The 18575-nt window shown below is 38.9% G+C and overlaps 1 protein-coding gene across 1 annotated transcript in view; it reads left to right on the top strand.

Annotated features, from left to right (window-relative positions):
• nos1 (nitric oxide synthase 1 (neuronal)) overlaps positions 1 to 18575 on the top strand; it is a 94012-nt gene that overhangs the window by 67816 nt on the left and 7621 nt on the right. The window contains exons 21-27 of the mRNA XM_037531380.1: positions 1292 to 1485; positions 3875 to 4044; positions 7552 to 7762; positions 10398 to 10485; positions 14860 to 14981; positions 16119 to 16267; positions 17775 to 17969. Coding sequence (XP_037387277.1) covers positions 1292 to 1485; positions 3875 to 4044; positions 7552 to 7762; positions 10398 to 10485; positions 14860 to 14981; positions 16119 to 16267; positions 17775 to 17969 — 1129 coding nt within the window. The remainder of the gene's footprint in view (positions 1 to 1291; positions 1486 to 3874; positions 4045 to 7551; positions 7763 to 10397; positions 10486 to 14859; positions 14982 to 16118; positions 16268 to 17774; positions 17970 to 18575) is intronic.

Raw genomic sequence — 18575 nt, 5'->3', positions numbered from 1 at the left:
TTAGCCGTTATCTGATCTAATCCAGCTAATCAAGATCCTTCAACAGCATCTGAGTGTTGCAGCCAGGTGTGTTGGAGTGGTGTTGGATAGAAACTCTTCAGCTCAGTAGATATCAAGAAGCAAAGTTCGTCTTCAACCAAGTTTTAGTAGAAGCTGTGCAGGATTACTTGATTAGCATCATATTGACGACAGAAATAATCCGTTTTGAAGAGATAGCTATGCTTTTCGGTACTGAACCATATCATAATATCTTATTCACACAGAGTGCCTGCCAGTAAATTGCTGAATTACCTCTAGACATGGTTATTACATTCAAGCTTTTAATACAGTAAACTAGATACAAGACCGAAAAGGGGACCTTCAAAATGTTTCCTTTTTGTGTGTGAAGCACACAATGTCGAGAATAACTAATTTTCATAATAATAATATCTTTATTTATTGAGCACTTTTCCTACAGGTGACAACTAAAAGTGCTTTAAAGAGAGGTGATAAAGCTGAACACTAATAGAAGAAACGGAGAATTAATTTAACATCATATAAGGCACCGACAGAGACCATGTTAAAAAGATAAGTACCAAAGAGATGTAGAATTTTAATTAAATGCTAAGTTAAAGAAATTCTTAAAAGTGAGAACTCTGCATGTCTATATAAAAGGTGGAATTGAATGCCACAGTTTAGAAGCATGATAACCTCTCCATGTTTTCTATAATTTACAGAATGTATTTGCAGGAGGATGAAGCAGAATAGGCTGTCTTTTTATTACCAAGCACAGATTTAAGAAATTTCATTTACAGTCACTTGTTTCACCCATTTTTAATGCATCTTCTTTGACCCTGAATAGGGGTGTGGCAGCACTGGAATAGCACCTGATGTTTGTCAGCCGCTGTATTTGCATGCTCACAGTGCTCTTCCAATACTGCCACACCCCTCTTCAAGGTTGATGGAACATGCATTAAAATGAATGAAACTAGTGGCTCCGTATGCGATTTCATTAATTCTGGTCTCATCCATTAGGAGCAACTAGCTTTACCTATTTTTAATGCACATTCCCTTGACCTTCAATGAAGGTGTGGCAGCATTTCAATAGCACTGTTTTACAGGACTCTGTATTTGCATGCTGAGAGTGCACTTCACTCGCCAATGGTACTCTGTGCACTCCAGAAATACAAGTATAGAAATAAGAGAAAACCCCTTCTGAAAAACACTCGTCACACATGCTTACGCACAATTTTTTGTAGGTCAGGCCACAATCATTTCATGCTTTTGTGTCATGTGCCTCTTCCTTTTTCAGCCGATCCACCATATACATCCAACTCCATGCCAACAACCACGAGAGTCTGAAATACCTGCCTGGGGACCACTTGGGAATCTTCCCTGGCAACCACGAGGACCTGGTTACAGCTCTCATAGACAAACTAGAGGATGCACCTCCTGTCAATCAAATCATTAGGGTGGAGTTTCTGGAGGAGAGGAACACAGCACTGGGTAATGACAGACTTTATGCCGACTTGCATGTTAGTAAGTGTACATTTATATGGTATCAATCAAAAGTTTGGACACATTAAGTCTCACAAGGCAGACATCAGAGAGTCTGGTGGGTTTTGTCGCTCGAGGTGGTCAACAACTGCCTTCTTTAACCATTTAAGATGCAAAATGACCAATCATAAGCTACTGTTTTTGCACAATGTTTATAGGCAGATGACTTTTAAAATGATACAACACAAAAATAGACCCATGTGAAACAAAGAAGGTGGGGGGTGGGGGGTTGCTAGGGCCTATCCCAGCAGTCATTGACTGGGAGGTCAGCAGAAGGTTGCCAGTCCGTAGCAGGACAGACACATACTTTCACACATATATTCACACCTAGGGGCAATGCAGCATGTCCAGTTCGCCTGACCCCACCTCTTTGGACTGTAGGAGGAAACCAGAGTACCACACAGATGCATGGGTTTCCTCTGGACACTTCGGTTTCCTCCCACAGTACCCAGAGGAAACTCACGCAGACACAGGGAGCACGTGCAGTCTCCACACAGAAAGGACACTGGTTGCCCAGCCGGGGAGCCGAACCCATACATGATGTTTAATTAAATTAGTCAGATGTCTTCAGGAGTACACAGCTCATGTAAGATCACCTACATATTATCTTTATATAACCTTAATATCAAAATGTACCTAATATAATTGGCTAAATATAAATATTTAATTTAAAGCTGCCCATCAGACTCCCTAAAGATGGGAATGCTATGATCTAACTTTTTTCTGTTCAGTACAGACTATGTCTTGCTCTGACAGGTGTGCAGAGCAGGCAACTGCTTGGAATCCATTGATAAAAATAAATTTTTAAACCCCTTTCTGCAAATAGTTTCAGAAGCCAACAATATATATCTTCATAGCTGTTGGAAAAGCATGAATTTTCAATATTTGCAGACAGATATAAGTAATCTCAGCATATGCAAAGCTTCTTCAAGCAGAGAATGCCAAGTGTGTATTGTTGCATCGAGGCAAAGTGGGAAAACTTTGAGAATTTTAAGTGGTTTTGATTAGTTTAACCCCTAAAATGGCCAGGGCCAAAGGTTTATGACGCCCTTCTATAAGCTAAGAATAACCAGTTTGCATTGAAGTCCATGTAGTTACTGAATAATAAGCCTTAGTATGTAAAAAGGCTGTGATTTTAGGGAGCTAAGGGAGTTAGTATTATTTATATTTTGATGCTTTTACTATTGTAAATGTGGAAACCAGTCAAAAAAAAGGTACCACAGCTGTGGAAGTGTGTAACAAGTAACAGAATAATAAATGAAGAACACATTTATTTACCTTTTATTCTGCCTCTCATTAAGTATAGATATCTAGAGGCAGTGGCTCAAAGGCCTGCTTGTGTCCATTTAATGGAAGCCTCAGTCTAGACTTGTGGGTAAAAAAGTCAAATTGAGTAAACATGAGATCAAATGATTCACTAAGTGAAACGCCTGAGGCTGCAGTCTGGTACTCTTTTCTGAACTGAAGAGTTATATGTTACAGAAGAGCAGATAAGGATAACAGTCTGATCAGCGCTGTCACTTGACTCATGGCTTTCACTGCACAGTTGACTCAGCCAGGGATTCTTTCATGTCCAGCTGCTCAAGGCTGCATCTGAATCCTTTATTGACGTAAGAACAGAAGTGTTCAGCCTACAAAGAATTTAAAGAGCCCATATCCTACATTTTTCTTGCATCATGTTTCCCCTGAAGTCCATATATGATATATGGTTTTCTGCAAAAGCATTTATTATTCATTTTTAACACACTGCTTTTCAGTGTCATGTGCCTGAGAATTAAACAGGTTGTTTTATTTTTTGACTTTTTTTAGTTTAACTTTGATACAGGTATATGTAAATGACCTCTGCTTTGATTGAACTTTGCTTTGAACTTTAAAGGACGGGGCTAAACTGCTGCTGTTGTAATGTAGTTTTCATATATGAAACCTCGTATCTCCATTGACTTACATTGAAAGTAAGGTTGGTTTTTTCCCTTTTATATTTTTTTATATATATATATATATATATATATATATATATCTGTTGTATGACTATGTAATACTATACAAACTATGGCAAAAACTGAAAAGCCAACCAATAGGACTAAGACTGTAACAACTTAGGTACAGCCTCTATTTACTAAAACATATTAACACTATTTATACACTGAAGAAAAGTGTTGCATTGAATTTACTTGATGCAAATGTGTATATCATTTCTACATCAGTAAAATATATTACATCTGCACGTACCTTAGGCGTTAACTGTGTTGTAATATACTGTGTTCATGTTGTACACATTTGCATCAAGCCAATTCAATGCATGCCTTTGGTCACAACTAATCCCTTCTCTGGTCCATAGGTGTGATCAGTAACTGGACAGATGAAAGTCGTATTCCTCCCTGCACAATCTATCAGGCCTTTAAATACTTCCTGGACATCACAACCCCACCCAGTCCTCTCCTGCTGCAGCAGTTCGCTCCTCTAGCCACCAATGAGAAGCAGAGGAAGAGACTGGAAGTCCTCAGCAAGGTACAGTCCAAACCAATACACATACAGCACTCTGAAAAAGTCTTTAAAAAAAGTTTTTAAAAAGTTTCTCAGCAGTGTATTTTATAAGACAGTAGAACATAACAATGCTTTGCTTCCTGACTTCTCACTGCACTTCAGCCATTGTATGGAGCAGCACACCTGAATTAATATAATGAATAATTGATTAGATAAGCTAGACAGAGGTAGGCATTGAGTAATGCCCAATGCATCTGGCCACATTTCACATTCTGGCCCCTAAAATAGCAGAGCTTGTGGCCCAAGTGGCCACTGCTTTGGATTTTTTTACATTCCTTTTCCCTTTTAAACCCATTTTGTCAGATACAGAACTAATCAGACAAAACATATTTTGTTACGACTTGTTAACTGAAACCAACACAGTGGAAGGACAGTTACAGTGGTCCTTCTTGCTGAGATGGGCAATCGCTGCAATGGCAATGTCATTATCATGTAAAGTTTATTATAATTTTTTTTTTTCCAAATAAAGCATCTGACTGCGTTTTGGTACGGGAACATAAATTGTAAATACAATTTACATATAATAAGCATTTATATTATTCTGGACAAAAATTCACAAGCACAAGATTCATCAAGTGGCCACAACATGTTTTTATATCTCACTACTTGCAAACTAAGTACTGAAGTAGTGTAGTTTAGTACTGTGAGTATTGGGCCTCCTCAGGGAGAGGAAATGGATGGATGGATGGATGGATGGATGGATAGGTAGATAGATAGGTAGATAGATAGGTAGATAGGTAGGTAGATAGGTAGGTAGATAGATAGGTAGGTAGGTAGGTAGGTAGGTAGGTAGGTAGGTAGGTAGCAAGCATAATGCATCTAATAAATTAACCAGCTATTCAGGTTGTCAGTTTGATTTGACCATGTTACATAGAAAGCTGTTTAGAGCTTCCCATGTTTTTGGAAGAAACAACTGAGAAAAGCCCTGCCTTGGGAATAAAGCCAAATCCCACACGTTTCATTCTCTTGCTGTAATGTCAGCACTCATCGGCACTCCAAGCTTTTCAGCTTTCATGTGAAGCACATTTGGGCCCAAAGAGTTTCAATATGTGCTTTCAACAGGTCAGAAAAGAAAACTTAACTTAAATCATCGTTTAGGCAAAAACTGCTCTTCATACCAAAGAAGACGCTCGACGAACCTGAGCATGACTGTTAAAGCTAATAAATAAATATGTGCGAAGGTTCGGCACCAAGCAGCAACAAACTCTTTGTTGAAAAGTAACAGTAAAAGTCAAACATTGCTTGAAACATTTCAAAGATTACTTGGAAAACTGTCTTCAAACTTTTCACAGGTAGTGTGGGTGAATCTCCATGTCCAAGTGTGGTGTTCACAGTCGACCGCATGCAGTTCAGTCTGATCAAGTGTGTTGAAAGAGCACTGTGTTTTTTTTGTGTTTTGTTTTTCTTTTTGGCGGTTTTACTCATGCATTCATATCAATTGTCCGTCACTTCCTCAGCGCACAGCTAGAGATGCCGCCACACGTGACTCCAGCTTTGCTTTTCAAATTAGCAGCAATTTTCTCAGTCAGATCATTCATTAGCCCTCCAACTCTCTCGCTTCCCCTCGCCAATCAGTCAGTGTCAATGCCATTTTCTTCTGCCTCAGAAATATTTCCCTCTCACTGCCTCCCACTGTAACACGCTTTGCAGTCCTTCGCAATGTTGCTAAAAATGGCTGCCAAAGCAGTGAGTCACCCTCTTCCTGGTTCAGCAGAGTCTCAAGGAAGGATGGAGTGAATGAGAGATAAATAGAGAGAGAGAGAGAGATGGAGAGAGAAGCAGTGGATAGGATACAGGAGAGAATGGACGTGTTGGATTCCTTGCATGGCTTTCACAGTGGAGTTCACTGGCGATTCCCACGAGGTGTGAAAAAAGGTTCAGAGGAAGATGAAAGTGTGATGAAGGTGCGTCTGGAGGAAAAGCACAGAGGCTGTGAAAGTGTTAATGTTATTGTCACCTTACAGCACCTTAAAGCTCAGGATTCTGTTACCGCTTTTCAAATGATATGAATAACTTGATTTAGTCTTCCATCAGGCTCTTCCTGCTGAATATAACCACCAAAGAAAGGATGAAATTAAAGATTAAAAGGCATCTTTAAACCTATTTTGCACTAGTCTCTAGAGAGAGATTTTCCAGTTTAACCCTTTAAAAGGCCAGGGCCCTCTGGTTGGCCCAAAGTTTTATTACACACTTCTAGATCCTAAGAATAGCTCTGCCAGTTTGCAGTGGTTACTGAATAAGAGGCCTTAGTATATCATAAGCCTGGTATTTTAAGGGGTTAAAAACTAGGAAACTGCCTTTTTTAATGATGTATCTTGAATTGAGGAACTTACATCTGCTTTGGGGTGACTTGTGAGGAGGGAAAAAATCTCAAAGCTAAATTTAGGAAGGTAGCTGGCTGCTGAGGTTCCTCACCTGGCTGTATTTCTCTGGCTAAAAAAGTCTCTGGTGTTCATTCTGTGCTGAATAAAGACAGAATCACTGTTTTGTTCATGATTTGTTCAAAAACTGAGTTACTATGTGTGTTAACATGGTTGTATTTATTAGCATGTAGAATAGTGGCTAGGTTAGCAGGCAGGATTGGCTGACACCACAGGTATTCCCGATGGTTGTATGATGTTTTGGCATAATGCATGCTGGGTGTTGTATTGAGAGAACATTGATTAAAGAAAACATGAAAATAAATTTGTTAATTCTTCAGCACAACACGAGAAATACCATAATAAGCTCTATTTTTAGGCCTGAACGACCGTTTTAGCTCAGCAACTCAACCGTCTCCAATTACCACTTGAAAACGCAAGTCTTTGTGGCCTTTTAGAACATTTCTTTCTATTAATTCTCATGGAGTTCTAGAAGAGACCGCATCATTCCATGGATCCCTCTGGCATTGTACATCGCTCCTTGTGGTTATCTAGAATGCTTCAGATTGTTTCATGGCTCTTTGTGGCATTCCAGAATGCTACACATTTTTCCATACATACATGCGGCATTCCAGAACACACCATGTTGCTCCCTGCATCTCTGTCTTATTCTAGAACATGCCACATTTTTCCATTGATCTATGTGGTCCAAATTGCTCCATGGATGCTTTTGGTTATTTAGAACACTCAACATTGTTAAATGTATCCCCATGACATCCTAAAACACGTCACTTAATTTGAGGAGTCCCTGTGCGCTCAAGATCTCTCCACCCATCATTGAACGAATCTGTGTAGCATTCTAGAGCACCTCACATTACTGCATGGACCCTTGTGGTATTCTAGAACACTCCACTTAATTCCATGGGTTCCTGCGCACTCAAGAGCTCTTCCAGCATCATTTGCTTGATCTTTGTGGCATTCTAGAACACCCCAAGTCAACCAATCTTTGTGGGCATTCCAGCACACCCCATGTCATATGATCTAGACATCTCATATCATTCTGTGAATCTGTGTTCTCCAGCACCCATGTTGTTCTTTTGTCTGTGCGCAGGGTCTGCAGGAGTATGAGGAGTGGAAGTGGTATAATAACCCCACCATGGTGGAGGTTTTGGAGGAGTTCCCGTCGCTGCAGGTGCCCTGCACGCTGCTCCTCACCCAGCTGCCACTGCTCCAGCCACGGTACTACTCCATCAGCTCCTCACCAGACCTCCACCCAGGCGAGATCCACCTGACTGTGGCTGTGGTCTCCTACCGCACCAGAGGTAAACGAGCCAGCTCAAACACAAGTTCCTATAATCAAGGTAGATCTCAGCGAGAAATTTGTTCAAAGAGGTCTGAATTAGGAATGGCTGGATTGAGACTGAAGTATCAGTATTTCCAGGAGAGAGATGTTGATATTGCCAATATTTCTGATATTGAAGTACTTGCTCTTCCATTCCTGATGTTTTCTGCTATGAATGGATCTTCTTTTAAAATACTGATGTGTTGTCTTTATGTAGTAACTATATTATGTAGCATTTTTATCTAATTATATCTAATGCAGTGTAATCAAAGCTGAAATAGTCACACAATAATTTTAACAATTATGAGGAACAGAAACTACATTTCCTTCACTTTAACACAGATTCTCATACACAAACTGTCACATACCATCACTTTGGCAGTTTATTTGATACCAATGCAAATGATTTCAAGCATAATTCTGCTGTCCAGATTTAATAGTTTTCATTGTAGGTATCTCTCATTTTTATGTGCACAATAAGACGTTTCTGTAAATGTATCCGAATCAGTATTTGAGATCAGGATGTTAGGTTTGGTCCACTGTGAAAATGTAGCTGTAAAATTACAGTAATTAACTGGCAGTGTAATGCTGTTTAGTTACAACATTGATACCACAGTAGACTAACAGCCCATTGCTGGAAACTGAAATATACAGTTTATTACTGTACTTACAGTATTATTTATAATCAGTGCCATTGCACTGCACTGTAATTGCTCTTTTCAGAACTATGTGGTAATTACAGGATCCAGAATTACAGGAGCAGCCTACTTTAGATACACAAAACATTATAGCAGCTACAGTAGATGCACTTATGCCTGTCTTTAAGTCTATAACCCATTGTCTGTTTAATGTGATACTATGGCATGAACTGGTTAACTAAAACACAAAACACCATTATGCCTGGAATAACAAATCATGTGAATGCATTTAAACATCTTTAGGGTTTGAACAGCATGTTAAAACAAAGTAAATGAAGAAAAAAAACATATGAAAGGAAATGTAGATAGCTTCTTAACAGAAACCAGAGAATGCATAGTAAAAAGAATTGTGTTGAACACTAGAGGGCGCTCCTGAGCAAGTCCAACATGAACAGTTTTCTGTTGAGCTTGTGTGAGACGTTCTAGTTTGTAAATGCTTAATTATTCTTTTTTTTTTTTCTTCAAAGTTCAAGTTAAAGTCAAAGTCAGCTTTGTTGTCTTTTCGTCTCATCATAGATGTATTGAGAGAGGAACGTAGTTTCTCCAGGACATGGTGCTACAGAACACTGGACACAGTGCAGACAGAAAACAAATACAGTGACCAATTAGCACTCAGTAGCAGTAATGTGTCCTGTAGAAACAGCACCAGTACATTTTCTTATTTTTTTTAATGAAATCTGTCCTACTTCTTTACAACATTAAAGGACATTCAACGCTAAAGGACGTTCAATACTGAAGGATGTACCTGGTATGTTGGACATTTTTCGTGTTTAAGTGTTTAGCTCTTCACCCCAGTAATGGGAGAAATAGGAACAAATCAGCCTCTACTTAAACTTCTCAATCCCAGTGTGGTTTCTAAACACCAGTTAGTTAGTCAATTAATTAATTACTGTAAAAATTTGACATTTTATCCTCTTCGACATCTCTCTCCCAGAATGCACCATTATCTTTAAAGCAACCTGCTGTATTTAAGGAATAAAGTTCATTACTGTAATTTTTCCACCGTAAACTTCCAACTTTTTTCATTTGCTTGGTATCAGTCCAGAAAGAAAAAAGTCTTTTAATGTCACTCATATTTAGTCTGAATTGTCAACGTTTTTTTTTTTCCCTTGAAGTTCAGAACAGAATTCTTGCCACCACCTCAAATCAGAAAAACAAACTGATGCTTGGAAACAGTCTTGAACTTAATGAACCTATCGCTGATTTTCAGCCTGCCAGTATTTCTGCGGCTCGGTAATTATCAGGAGTTTCGAGGTGTCATTCGTTTCTACAATACAGTAAAGACCTTCTCACTTTCAGCAGCTCTTTCGACAGAAACAGGATCATTTCTCTGGACGTGTGATTATTTAAAAGATTAGGCGCTTATAACAGGAGCCTGTGACCTTTATAAGAAACTCCGCTAAAGTCTGCCTTTGTGCCTGAACTCTTAATGAGCTCAGAATATGATATGTTGTATGAATAAAATGGAGAAGATTGGCCACAATACTGGCTTCTGTTTCACGGAGACTGTGGATCTTTTAATAACTCGTGTTTTAATAACTCGTCTGAATTATTTCCGGAGTTGATTAGTTGATTTGTCACGGTTAATTTGCTGATTTGCTACTAAGCCTTTTTTTTTCAGTCAACAGTTGTTATAAAGACAGATGGTAATCATCGCTTCGGTTCATAACTGTTAAAAAGAGAGACAATAATCATCTCTGCCACTTATTAGGTGACCTCTCTCTCACTGTCCTCGCTCTTCTTGCTAAATGCATTGTAAACATGAAATGATGTGCGTAATGACATAATTGCCGGCTAAATTATAGCAGTTCCACTTTATCTAAGACGCGCCCTCAGACCCCAGCAGGCTTAATCACTAAGCATCAGATCAGCGCCGGAAAGACTGAATCAAACGAGTGCCTGTTTAATTCTCTGCAGACGGTGCAGGTCCCATACACCACGGGGTGTGTTCCTCCTGGCTCAACAGCCTGGAAGCAGGAGACATGGTGCCGTGCTTCGTCAGAGGGTAAAGTTCTTCTTACTTTTCTTGATTCTGTACTTGTTGTGTGTTTTGTCTGAATAGCTACGTTGAGTTATGGTGCAGCCCGAGATGCTGTCAGACCTTTTCAAACACTGCATTAAGGTACAAAGTAATAAAAAAGAAAGCAGAGGTTTGTAAACCTGTGTTGACCTGTATTTAAACACAGACAGTATGTTTAATGTTTTATCTTATGAACTTCATTGTTTTTGTAATCAAATGTTCATTCTGAAATTGCATGCAACACATGCAACATGTTCTGGTGTATCCGATTCAGTTCCCCCTCAAATTCACGTTCCCTTTGACAAATCAGGTCGTCGAGTGTTAGCTTCCTACTGTGCAGAACCCATTTGCTCTAGAAAATGGAAATATATATAGATAGACAGACAGATACTTTATTGATCCCGAAGGAAATTTAGCGATATAGCTTTGCTTGCTTTTTTACTGAAATACATCCTTCTACTTTCTAAAATTAAAGGACAGTTCTGGGCAAGTGATTAGAAGCTATTTTACCTTTTTGTTTTTAGCCGTTTAGCTCCATTTATTCCCATTCATTGAGGACTCACTCGTAGGCACTCTCTGGCATTTTGCAGTCATGTTTTTACATAATGGGAGAAATAGGAAGAGGCCAGGCTCCTAATAAACTGACTCTGACAAGGCCAAGCAACATTGGAACTAAAAAAAAAAAAAAAAAAAAAAAAGATTAAACAGCCAAGTGTTTTCAGCCAATCCCCAATATGAATTCACCCAAGATAACATAGCATAAAAGAGTAAACTGTCATACTGATAAATACCTTCTTGTACTGTTTGTCAGTGATTGGGTGAATATAGCAGACGTACAAAACTTATTTTGAACCTTTTCGTTTTCCGTAGTTCCAGTGCTGCTTGGCATTGTAATCTGTTAGTGAATGCAGCACGATGATTTGTCAAAGAGAACATGAATTTGAGGGGGGGCTGAATCGGATACAACACCGGAAAAGCTTAAACAGGAGAAATTTATGACTAGGAGTGTTGTAAAATGTTGAAAAAGAATCTTTAACAGAAGTTATCATGCTTGAGTAGACAAGGAGCATTTAGGAAAGACTGAGTACTTTATGAGCAAGGTGAGGTTGAGGCTCACCACTTGGACAAAAATTGATCAGTGAATAATCCAACTGTTTAAGAATGTTCCCAAACAAATGGCTGCATGGATTTTAGGTGTTTCATATGGGAGCCAAGAAGACCCAAGAGACTGCAAATAAAAAAAAACAGCTGCAAACACAGAAAACACTATCATGACTTGACTTGACTAACATAAAAATGACAACATGTGCTGCATTTTACAAATGTGATGCTCTGCAAACTCAAAACACCGACAAAACATTTCAAAAACACACTACAAACTTCAAGAAACATTCTGCATGTGTTAGAACAGTCAGGCAGTGTGGGTGCTAGACTGGCCTGCCTGCAGATCAGATCTGTCCCCACTGAAAACATGTGGCCCATGAAGCTCAGAATATGACAGGCCCTGCACAGCTGCTCAGTAAGATCACTGCACTGTAAAATATCTCAAGTGTGCACAACAAAACATAATAGTCCAAATTTCCACTAGTTTATTCTGGTTTACACAACTTCTGTAAATAGTTACTCTGACACTGTGTTGTCAGCACTAAAAGAAAAATATACTTGAGCTGACATTAGATTGTTGTACTAATATGTGAAAGTAATAATAATAATAATAATAATACAAATAATAATAATAATAATAATAATAATAATAATGACAAGTTTACTGCAACTGCTAAAGATGATAAAAAATAAACTTGAAACTAATTTGAACGTAGTAAAGATCTATGTCTGCTTATTTTAGAATGGAGTTTGTACTTTTATGTTTTGTTCATAGATTTTAAAGCCCTGCAGTAGCTGCACTGTTTACGTTAACAGGATATTTTCATTACAGTGAGCAAAACCGATTCCCTCACCCACACTTTGTGTCACTAAAACACACACAGGTTGAGGTGCAAAGAGGGAGTGTGTGCAGAGCTGTCAGCCACTTCTGAGCCCAGACGCAGCCTAATATTGATTTTTAACATGAAAACAACCTCCAGTGTTTCAATGTGTGACTGTGGGTGTGACACAGCTGTTCACTACATCACACATCGACAATCTGATTGGATATCAGAACCTTGTATCTCCACATTTATTGTCATAATTTGAAATCACCTACTGCCCTTTATTTTGTAATGAACAGACTAAGAGAAATGGACCATAATCATTTGGAATGAATAATTTCTCCATTAACTTTTTACAAATGAAAAATGTTTTTTTTCTTTTGTAAAGTTACTATTTTGGTGATGCAATATTTTGTTCTAACAGCGTGTGACGTGGAGCGAGGAGGCGGACGCATAGGCTGAGATAAGCGACTTTTATTATGAGCAAATCCGGGGTCATAGTCGTGACAGTCCAGGTTCATGTAGCCAACACGGAGAGAATGCGGGTCAGATATAATAAACAAAAACGCAGAGCCTCAACCAAGAATCAAACGACATCCAAACAGAACAAGCTTCTAAACATCAAACATTACAAACAACATCTAACGACAAACACCACAATCAGAACAACAATCAAACGAAGACCAGCCACCAGACGGGAAAACTCAGAGCTTAAATACATGAGGGTAAATGAGGGACTGGTGGAAACACAGGTGCAGACAATCAGGAGTGGAGTCACGAAACAAGGGGCCGGACTAAAAACCAAAACAAAGAAGCACATGGCCAGGACTGGGAAGTAAACACCACAAGCACATGGACACATAGCGACACAGCGACAATATACTGCTTAAAATTTCAGCAGCCACAACTTAAAGCACATTTACACGTCCTTCATAGTTGGTGTCAACTGTTCTTTGTTCATCGAAGGTCCGCTCACTTACAAACAAAAAAACTGAAAATCATTTTTCTTGATCTTTAATAAGAAAAATGATAAACAGGGCTTAAATTACTACCCACATGGAAGATAAAAACACAATAAAATACAGCATATTAGCCTAAAAACACGATTGAGTCTAATCTCCCTGGCCTTTCCACTCTAAACATTCAGATAAGAAAAAATCAGCCTACAAAGTCGAATAGTCCATCAAAGGTGTCCAACCTATATAACTTGATAGGGATTTAAAATTCCACCATACTTCAGTTGTTAAGATGTAAACAAAGTCATTTGGTCAGAAGTGTGCACAGTGGTGGTGATAGGAACCAGACGTCTGAAGAGTTTAATGCCTCTAAAGCTCCCTCCCTGAAAGTTATTACACTAAATTGTTACAAATACACTGCCAGATGCCCGACACATTCTTTTATGATCATTTTGAGAGATGGTTTTGGCTTAAAACATACATTTAAATGCCATTTGTGGTGGAGAGGTACATGCAGCATGCTGTAAGGTGAAAACATCACCAAAGAAAATCATTTTTTTCAGATTTAAGCCTTGTCAGCATTACATATAGAGCTCTGAAGACACGTGTAGGTTCACCAGTGGTTTTGGATGGTAGATAGACATTGTGACCCCTGGTTTCTATCACCACCACTGTAAAGAAATCAGAGTAAGTTTGTTTCAATACAATGAATTCTTTTTCATCAAGCTACTCTCAGTGACTTCACTTACATGGATAACATGATCATGTACACTCACCAGCCACTTTATTAGGTTCAGTTGCTTGTTAACACAAATAGCTAATCAGCCAATCAAATGGCCGCAACTCACTGCATTTAGGCCTGTAGAGGTGGTCAAGACAACTTGCTGAAGTGCAGACCGAGCATCAGAACGGGGAAGAAAGGGGATTTAAGGGACTTTGAACGTGGCGTGGTTGTTGGTGCCAGACGGGCTGGTCTGAGTATTTCAGAAACTGCTGATCTACTGGGATTTTCACACACAACCATCTCTAGGGTTTACAGAGAACGGTCCAAAAAAGAGAAAATGAGCGACAGTTGTGTGGATGAAAATGCCTTGTTGATGTGAGAGGTCAGAGGAGAATGGGCAGACTGGTTCCAGATGATAGAAAGGCAGCAGGAACTCAAATAACCAACCAACATCTCTGAGGAATGTTTCCAACACCTTGTTGAAAGTCTGCCATGAAGAATTAAGGCAGTTCTGAAGGCAAAAGGGGGTCAAACCTTTTACTAGCAAAGTACACTTTACTAGTAAAGTGGCCGGTGAGTGTATGTGCAATAAACCTATGTTTTATGCTTTCATAGGCTGTCCTACTGAAGCGGTATGTTTAAGTAATGCACAGTAAAAATGCTAGTCATATGTAATGTAAAATAATATATATGGAACTCATTTGACTGATGATGGTTTTGATGGATTTACTGGGTCTGTATTTTGTTGTAGAGCTCCATCATTCCGCATGCCAAAGGACAGCAAGGTTCCCTGTATTTTGGTCGGGCCGGGCACAGGAATCGCACCCTTCAGAAGCTTCTGGCAGCAGAGACTTTTTGACCTTGAAAATAAAGGCAGGTTTTAATGCTAAAGCATACATTCATGCACTGGAACAGTCGTGCTGTATTTACACCAAAACAAAAGAGTGGGAGTAGATCATAGATCAGTGCACTATTATCTCACAGCACAGCGCATCCTCTGTTGTTGAAATGATACCACATTTTCATGATGTATATTTACTATGAGCTTTACTGTCTGTGAAGAACAATAGTTAAAGGGCCCATATTATGCAAAACAATTTTCCTTTGAAAATTAGGAAAACAAAGGAGTTTGAAAAACTTGCTATTCACTGTGTAAATATTTACAGTCTATATATGGAAACTAAGCTGCAAAAACAGCCCGTTTTGAATTCAGTGTTTTTGTGATGTCACAGAAACTATACATTTACATATCTTTGCTGTCAGAACAAAACCTCATATCTCCAAAATGGTAAGTTTACAGGAGAAGGAAAAACACATTTTACTTTTAATGTAAGTCAGTGTTATCTATTTTCCAAATCATTTTGGGCCATTTCTTTTCATTCTTTCATCCGGAAATTTACACACAGTGTAAAAAGCAACAGGCATTTTCAAATGATGTCAAAAACTGAAAAACATGGAGACAAAAATTGAGAAACAAGGTTTTGTTCCAACAGCAGTGATATATCAGTCTTTTCAGCCTACAGCTGTTTAGCCCTGTCCATTCCCACTGAAACTGTTAAGCTTGTTTCAGCCCGGACTGCTTTTTGAATGAGGCCAGATGCAAGGCAGCCAATCAGAAAAGAGCTCATTTGTGTATATTACTCTTCAAGCCACAGTAACAAAAACAGCTTGCTTAATTCTAAGGCATGAAAAACGTAAAATGAGTAAACAAAAAGAAATACATTTTTTTAAAATAAATAAATAAATGGGATGTGGGCCCTTTAAATTGTCTATATTGCCAGGCTGTTGCTAGGTTACAGGTGATTGATGTACAGTGACACTTTTAAAAACGCGTTCAGAGTGCCGATACTCCTCTTTGCCAAACACTTCGCAAGGTTGACCCTAACTGTGGTGCAGCTGGAGTTTCTGCAGTGCCGTTTGTAAGGTGTATGTTTTGCGAACGTGCTGTAGTTTAGAGAAACTAAACAGTTACACCAGTAACAATGTCCTGCACCATAACTGTTCACGCAGGGATCAAGGCCTGTCCAATGATTTTAGTCTTCGGGTGTCGACAGTCACAGATGGACCACATCTACAAGGAAGAGACCATCCAAGCCAAGAACAAAGAAGTGTTTCAGGAGCTCTACACCGCGTACTCACGAGAGCCTGGAAGACCAAAGGTAAACAGGATTTTCAGAGGTACACTTTGAAATAAAGGTGCCAGAAAGGTCATCGGAATGATGTCATAGAAGAAGCACCTTTGGTTATGAGGTTTCTTATAAGGGATACTTTGGCTTTTTTCAACCTAATCTCTGCTACATCTGTGACAAGGTGGTAAGATGGACCATAATTATTTTGTATTTATACAAGTATTTTGAAGAAAGCAGAAAACTTGACTAAGTTGATTGAAAACGATGGAGTCACTGGGCCATTGGCTTGTTTGGTTGGTTTGGCTTGGCACTCTTAAGGGAATGTAAAGTGGATTTTCTTTTCAAAATGTATTACATTTTCCAGATAGTTTGGTGCTAGAACTACAAGGCAAACATTCCCAACAAACATCTGTCACAGAAATCTTTTCTATAAATATATCCTTAAAACTTCTTTCAACCTGCACAGACTTCACCCTGCCTTCATCAAGCTCACAGACTTCTTGATGTGTTTAAAGACGCAATATAACTGTTGTATTAAAATTATGAATTGCATGAAAATGTGTTTTTATAAACAGAAACAACGGCCAATGTATTTAACATCCTTATGTTGCCTTGACGTTGGTGCACGACAGGGACTCAGATTCTGCAGGAGAGTCGAAATTTAGCACAACACCTGATTAAATTAGATTAAAGTAGCTAAGCTGACCGGCATTGAGTTACAGAGTGAAGTTTTGTCTGTTTTTATAGCTCACAATGTGTCATTGTGTCCTAAACCACCACAACCACAAAAAGTGGGTTGAGGGTTTAGGGAGGTGTTTCCAGAACAGATTTGGGTGACTGACTTCTAGTGTTTGTTAGCATTGTTAGCCTTGAAGATGCAGTTGTAAACTAAAGAAATAGTATTTGGAAGCTGAACATATCTAATCAACTGCAGCTGGGGTAAGTGGACAAATTGAGTAAAACTGAGTTTTCGCCAATGCGATACTTTCAGTAAAGGTTCTAGGTTCTATCATCCCTTTGGTTCTGAATGTGGCTATTTAGAACCTTCTTCAGCACCTTTATATTTTTAGTGAGTAGTTGGAAAGTTTGGTGGTACGTCACTGTGAAGTTCAGCTCATTTAAAATGGGATGAGACCGGATTGCTTTAAATTGGAAGCTCAGAAGATCAGCTCAGTGTCTTGATAGTGTTAGATGTTGCAAGATCTTGTAATGTGAAAATGGTTGTAAGTGCTCAAGCTTTGAAGAAGAAGACAACATCCAAAAATGTTGAAAGAAGTGTCAGTGGACCGTGAGTCATCCTGTTTCAGATTCAGATGATAATGAATATTTCAGTCCTGCGATTTTGAGCGTCTCACTTTATGATAAAATGCAGACGTCTCTTTATCTGTAAAAACATAAAAAATGAGAGCAATGATGCAAGAATGTCATGATGGTGCCCGGGTGTCTCGTCAGTGTGGTTACGTATATGACTCTGTCTCTTCTAGTTTCTCATTAACATCTGTCTTCCATTCTGTCCCCCCCCCCCTCTTTCTCTCAGAAATATGTTCAGGATGTCCTTCGTGAGCAGTTGTCTGAGACAGTGTATCGGTGTTTGAGGGAGGAGGGGGGCCACATCTACGTATGTGGGGACGTAACCATGGCGGGAGATGTGCTGAAGACCGTCCAGCAGATCATCAAACTGCACGGCAACATGTCTCTGGAGGACGCTGGATTCTACATCAGCAAACTGAGGGTCAGACCTACTCCCAACACCATCTTTACTTAGTCTTATAACTTCATTTACTTACCAGTATTGCATACAAAGGCTCCATATCAGTCATGGTCATGCTCTGTAACTTGGTTCATGCTTGTCCAGTCTGAAATATCAGTAGCAGAGCTGATCAAGGTCCATTTTACTAGGTCAGGATCAGATATGTTATTGGGGAATTGCACAGATTTTCCAAAATTTCTGCCTAATTCAGTCTTTGAGATATAAGTAAAGTCATTCAGAGTGAACCACGTTTTTATATATAATGTTGATTATGGTAAAATGGTGACAAAAACTAAACAAAAAAGTTTTCTTTGGGAACTGTTTTGCCATTAGAACACCCTGCATGTGCCATAAATAGACTTTTTTATTTTTGTTCACAGAAATCTTTTCTCAAAACTATCGTAAAACGATGAGTGTGTTTACATGCACTTAATAATCCAATCATAATCTGATTTTCGCAGTTATTGTGATTAGTATAGTGATTATTCAAATGGTCATGTAAGCAGCATACGCTGATTTCTTAGATAGGAATAAGGTCCACAAATTCAGTTAAGAAATCCGATAACAAGGTGGAATCGGATTTCAGTA

This window comes from Pygocentrus nattereri, chromosome 20 (genome assembly GCF_015220715.1).
Source record: "Pygocentrus nattereri isolate fPygNat1 chromosome 20, fPygNat1.pri, whole genome shotgun sequence".
Taxonomy (NCBI): domain Eukaryota; kingdom Metazoa; phylum Chordata; class Actinopteri; order Characiformes; family Serrasalmidae; genus Pygocentrus; species Pygocentrus nattereri.
Note: the sequence above shows the minus strand (reverse complement) of the source record. Positions and strands in the feature narration are given on the sequence as shown.